Below are 6,035 nucleotides of genomic sequence, written 5' to 3'. Positions count from 1 at the left end.
TAGCTACTTATCTTTATAATTGCATGTTTAGAAAGTATGATGGATTATGTATAAAAATATGATAGTGCAACATAAATTAATTATATTTGTGTATCACATTGCCTATGTTATGTATTGCTGCATACAGTTATATAAAGTTATACTATTGTAATATTAAAAGTTTCATAAATTAAAAGAAAATTGTGTAGTTATCAACAGACCTATTGGTCAGTTGTTCCATTCAACTTTTTTTCCCCAATGATGAATTACTGTGTAATTATTGGTAAAAACAGGTTGGCCGATATGCAAAAAGTAGCCAGGTAATGTGATTAAAACTAATTATTATGTACATTGTGGTGTTTTCCTTTTTTTTCGAATGAGCATCATGGGTAAAAAGACACGCCCGTCGAAACCTCTCAAACGTTTCCGCAAACCAGCCTGTGGCCGCTTGTTCTGATCTTCTACATTCGGAATCACTGTTACGGAACTATCAGACTTTGAACTTTTCGATCCCAGGACAAATATGAGTGAAATCAAACCTACGGATCCAGCAGCCACTAACGCTGGAGAGGAAAAGGACTGGGCCGCAGCAAAAGCCTTTTTTGACAGTTTAAAAACAAGGAAACCTAGACCCGTAAGTGATACATAAACCGTTCTTATTTGCTTGTGCAGATGAAACAAGTGTCTACACGGGTCTATAGTATACTATTTGCTAATCTCTTGTATCGTAATTTTTTCTTTACTATTCTTGTTTTCCAAATAGCCCAAACCCCAATATGCCGTTACTATCGCCGTCTCTTCTCGCACCCTGTTCAACATGGTTGCGGAGCGGAAGATCTATGAGGAAGAGGGGGTCGAGAAGTATGTGACGTTTCAACAGGAGCACGAGAATGAGCCGCTCATGCCAGGTGTGGCGTTTCCTCTCGTGAAGGTAAATTAGAGGGATTGTATTAAGATAGCTAAGGATATGGCCTACCTGCATGTCTGTGCGTGGGAGAGTCAGAGGGTAGGGTTGCCTTACAATTGCATGTGGATTCCTTAGTGGAGGTGAAGGGGAAACCTCATTCACTGTGATGCCAATGCCTTTAAGCCTAGATACAATGTGTTATGCATCTAGAATAGTGTTTTGCTCAGAATTACAATAGGCAATATTGTTTCCCACTGTTATGCACCATCTATACATCAACGGATGAATGACACTCCCGAGTGGCGCAGTGGTCTAAGGCACTGCATCTCAGTGCTAGAGGTGTCACTACAGACCCTGGTTCAATCCCAGGCTGTATCACAACCGGCCGTGATCGGGAGTCCCATAGGGCGGTGCACAATTGGCCCAGTGTCGTCCGGGTTAGGGGAGGGTTTGACCAGGGTAGGCTGTCATTATAAAATAAGAATTTGTTCTTTATTGACTTGCCTAGTTAAATGACGGTTAAATAAAAAAATACTGTTGCATGTGGATTCCTTGGTGGAGCTATGTTTTAGTGGGTTCTTCTGGTTCGTCTGGTTCTTCTTCCCATGCTCTATAATGGTATGCAAGCACAGGATTAGGCCATGTTGTAATCTATAGCAGAACGACAAATGTCCCCTGCAGATAATCTGTGTGGGTGTGTTAGTGCATGTGTCCGTGCGTGTTGTGTGTGCCAGTGGCGAATTTAGCATGTAGATCATGTGGGATGTATGCCAGCAAAGCCACAACACTAAACAATACATTAATTGTACTATAACGGTGACAAACGGTGCCCACAAACTATTAGGCCCCTCATAAAGCTGTTCCAACAGCAGCCCCAACACCTTACCACTGCTACACCTGGCTATCAGCGGAGCCTTGTCTGGCTGCGAAACAGTTCATTCAGCCTCTTTTACTGACTTTAAAAAAAACATAGCTCTTATGGCTGACTTGCTTAAACAAATGTGGTTTCTACTGACAATTGAGATGTACAAACTATGGCATAAGGGGACGACAAGCACATAAGAAGCAATCTGTAATTTCGATTAAGACATTAATGAGCCAGCGACGACGGACATAGTCATTATAACTATTTGTTCAGCACTTTTGAAATGTACAGCAATAGAATTCAGAACGTGGGCCGTTCTTACAGTGTTCTCCCTGTACACCAGGTCAGAACCATAGGATAAATAAAGGGGGCATATAAATAGACAATGAAAGATCTTACAATATTCAATGATGACATTTCTCTAAAACAGGTTTTAGGCTACATGTGCACCACCAAGTTAGAACAGTAGGCGATATTAAGAGGTGAAAACAGACCAAATGATTAGGGTGAGGCACATTGAACACCGTTTGGGTCTTTGAGTGTCAGAAAAGATACACGTCATATAACACAATTTGACGGGTTAAATAAACTTTTAATTTGACACGTCAAATAACACAATTCTATTATACAATGTTGTGTGTGATGAATTTACACGTGCAAACCAAGGACCATCACTACTATCAGTAGCATTGCCAAAGCTGTAAGTTTGCAAACAAGCAAACACCGGCCACGAACGATGTTTTGTCATTGTATCTTAATCCCTGTGTCAATTCTGTTTTGAAAACACACACACACACACACACACACACACACTCACACACTCTGCAGGCTCTGATGACGGTGAACTCCAGACTGAGGCAGCTCTACCCCGACAGTGAGGAGCTGTTTGACATCGTCCTGATGACTAATAACCACGCCCAGGTCGGGGTGCGCCTCATCAACAGCATCAACCACTACGGTCCGTAAAACACGCTCTGAAACTCATACTGCAATGTTACAGCCACGCCTACAATGTCATAAGACACCTGTTTTGCAAAGTATGTTCATGTTTCATTGAATGATTGGACATCCAACTTTATGTTGTTCTTTTGACCAAATATGTTGTTTTTAATGTTTATATGCTGTTGTTCATGATATGCTGTGGCCATCTTCAGCCTGTTGACCATACCATCATATTTCTATGAGTTTCTGATAAGAAACAATGGTTCCCTCTACCTAACAGATTTAACCATTGAGAGATTCTGTATGACTGGAGGGAAAAGCCCCATTGGATATCTGAAGGCCTACATGACCAACCTGTACCTCTCCAAGGATGGAGAGAAAGTCACTGAGGCCATTGAGGAGGGTAGGTGGTGATGCTTCTGGTTTAGGATGGACTGGTTTAGGTTGGCATGGATGCTAAGTCAACTGTAGATGTACATTGTGGTAACACTTTATAGTATAGCCTACAGCTGTAATGCATGGATGATGCTGTTGTAATGGGTTGTGACCAGATGATATACAGCCAAGGACGAGTTTAGAGTTGAACTACCATAAGAGTTCAGACTTAATTCTGGAGAGGATGAGTCAGATTTCACTGTTAGTTTTACGCACAACATAATTGTGCAGTTTCAGTTAATAAAACTGACGATTGTTTATTTTTGATGAAATTACTGATGATGAGGGTACTGTTGCTTGTATGCGTGTGCTTGCTGTAACTGTCACCTCCTAATGTCATCCCCCTGTCATCCTAAGTAGCTAGTTCCACAGTAGTTGCAAGATGAAGTATATTGTGTCCCGGTGTTGTTGCCATTCATGTTCACCCCATTGGGTAGACTGTATCACGGTGACATTTAGATGCTTACAAGTATGAGTTATTTCTTGGGTAGCACAAGACATAAATCCTAGACAAAAATAAACACAAATTGTTCACGTTATACTAGCTACCGGCGACTCAGTGAAAGTACAGCTGTCCAGTGAGAAGCACAACGCCGGTGCACTGGTCATTCACACTGGCTTGGCATGTTGTCGTTATTGCCCTCTGTCAGCTAATTGTCATCGCCTCGTGACTCATAGCTAGCTTACTAACCTAACTCTCTAGCTAGCTGTTGTCATAGTAACAGAAACTGGCAAATCGCACAGCGAGAGAATGGCAATTTTTGCGTCACTTCCGTAGCTTTATACCATTTAGCCATAACTGTTGTAAAGCGTTGCAAGACTTGTTATGAGCATGTATAAGCCCCTTATGTCTTATAAACAGGCATTGCTGCAGCGACCATGTTTGCATCTGGAGATGTGGAGAACCAGCTTTCTGACACACAGCTGAAAGTAGCTTTTGACGGAGACGCAGTCCTCTTCTCTGACGAGTCAGAGATCATCGTGAAACAACACGGTCTGGACACGTTCTTTGAGCACGAGAAGGAATTTGAGAACAAACCACTTGCACAGGTGATCATGAGAGGACTCTGAAGCAGAATATGTCTCCATTTTATGTTAGCTTTTGACATGGTCGTTTGTGTCAGATTTCCATATCTCCCTGTAGAGGGCTTATACATTTTCAACTAACTAGCAACAAACGTTTTAACTAACTATCCCACTATGCCTAATACTAGACCCAACCCTTTCCTTATGCCTACCAAGTTGTTGCATATCTAAAGACCATCGATAATAGGGAGCTAGCCCAATAAAGTCGAACCCATTTATGTATTATATGCTTTGATTTTGGACAAAAGTAAAAAAAAAAAATGTCTCATTGTTTCTCTCAGGGTCCCTTGAAGTGTTTTCTGGAGGCGCTGGGGAAGCTCCAGAGAAAGTTCTACGCCAAGAACGAGCGTATGACCTGCCCCATTCGTACCTACCTGGTAACAGCCCGCAGTGCAGCCAGCTCAGGGGCCCGTGTCCTCAAGACCCTCAGGAGTTGGGGCCTGGAGATCGACGAAGCCCTGTTCCTAGCCGGGGCCCCCAAAGGGCCTCTCCTGCAGAAGATCCGGCCCCACATATTCTTTGACGACCAGATGTTCCACATCGAGGGAGCCAAGGAGCTGGGGACCATCGCTGCACACGTGCCTTATGGGATCGGACAGAAGTATCACAAGGGGGAACTTATTGAGCAGCCTGTCAAAGACAAGAAGTAAAGAGCCTCCTAGTGGTGGGGAGATATCATACGTTATGCAAATGCTTAGTTGCACACAACCCTGTCATCAGCTGTAGGACCTTTATTGTTTATCAGGATTTTATATTATTTCTCTTTTTTACACTTTATTACAAACATCTTATCAGAGAATATTGTATTAACAGGAGACAAAAACACATAGTTTTACTGTAGATGTAATACTCACATCAGGGACCAATGTCACCTAATGTTCTCTGTCATAAGGAGAGAAAGGATCACTTTCCTACAATCCTCATCACCATCACATTGTAGTCATTAATAGTATTTGGTAAAATATGTCGTTTTTTATGAAAATGTATGTCAGTGTGTTCAAATTTTACACATGAAAGTATATTTAGCAAAGTGTATTTTATATCTTTAGATATGTGCACTCTAGTGCACTTACAAGGTAGAATGGTTATTGATATGAAGCGCTGAAAAAATATGCGTTTTGGTTTTGCTGCACACCATACAAAACAGACGTTAACACATTATTTATTTATTATTTACACTTAGATGCAGTCGGGATCTTAAGCACTTACAAACTCGTACCATATTATACCAATTGGAATTCGTAAAATTTTCAAATTGCAAACAATTAAAAACATTTTTTTTGCAGTACATATCATACCAAATGGATGATGTAGTACACAATTGTGCATATTTTTCAGGGACCCATTTTGGCTCTTGAGCACGACTTAAAAAACATGTCTGAAATGTACTGAACTTTAGAAGCAACACTTTAATATTCAATAATTATTTTTGCTATCCATGCATTGTTCTAGTCTATTCCATTTTCTTATTCCATTTAAAAATATTTGTTTTTAGATGCAAGAAACCTCACCTTGCTCTTAGTAAAGCTGAATTAGGCTATATGATGGTTATATCAACATCTCAAGCAAGCTAGTTCAACATACTTGTTCCACTAGTAAAATGTTACATGTCGGGTATTTTGTTACAAATAGTTTACAGTTGAATATACAGTATGTATAAGGACAGTCTATATTGTATGTTGAACATTAAATATTTGTATTTTTTTATCTGTGTGTTTACACATTTTTTAAGAATATCTAGTCTGTATTTTTTCACTTAACTTAATATAAAGATGTATCATGTGCATATTGCAGTAAGGTTAAATAAAGGTTTAAAATAGA

The 6,035-nt window shown here is 40.4% G+C and overlaps 1 protein-coding gene across 1 annotated transcript; it reads left to right on the top strand.

Moving 5' to 3' along the window:
* Positions 1 to 375: 375 nt before the first annotated feature.
* Positions 376 to 6,035, top strand: LOC123995373 (cytosolic 5'-nucleotidase 1A-like). The gene is made up of 6 exons (XM_046298928.1): positions 376 to 613; positions 743 to 910; positions 2,580 to 2,709; positions 2,974 to 3,096; positions 3,991 to 4,178; positions 4,496 to 6,035. Exons 1-6 carry the CDS (start codon positions 503 to 505, stop codon positions 4,862 to 4,864), a joined length of 1,089 nt encoding a protein of 362 aa, XP_046154884.1. The 5' UTR covers positions 376 to 502; the 3' UTR covers positions 4,865 to 6,035.

This window comes from Oncorhynchus gorbuscha, linkage group LG14 (genome assembly GCF_021184085.1).
Source record: "Oncorhynchus gorbuscha isolate QuinsamMale2020 ecotype Even-year linkage group LG14, OgorEven_v1.0, whole genome shotgun sequence".
Lineage (NCBI taxonomy): Eukaryota > Metazoa > Chordata > Actinopteri > Salmoniformes > Salmonidae > Oncorhynchus > Oncorhynchus gorbuscha.
Note: the sequence above shows the minus strand (reverse complement) of the source record. Positions and strands in the feature narration are given on the sequence as shown.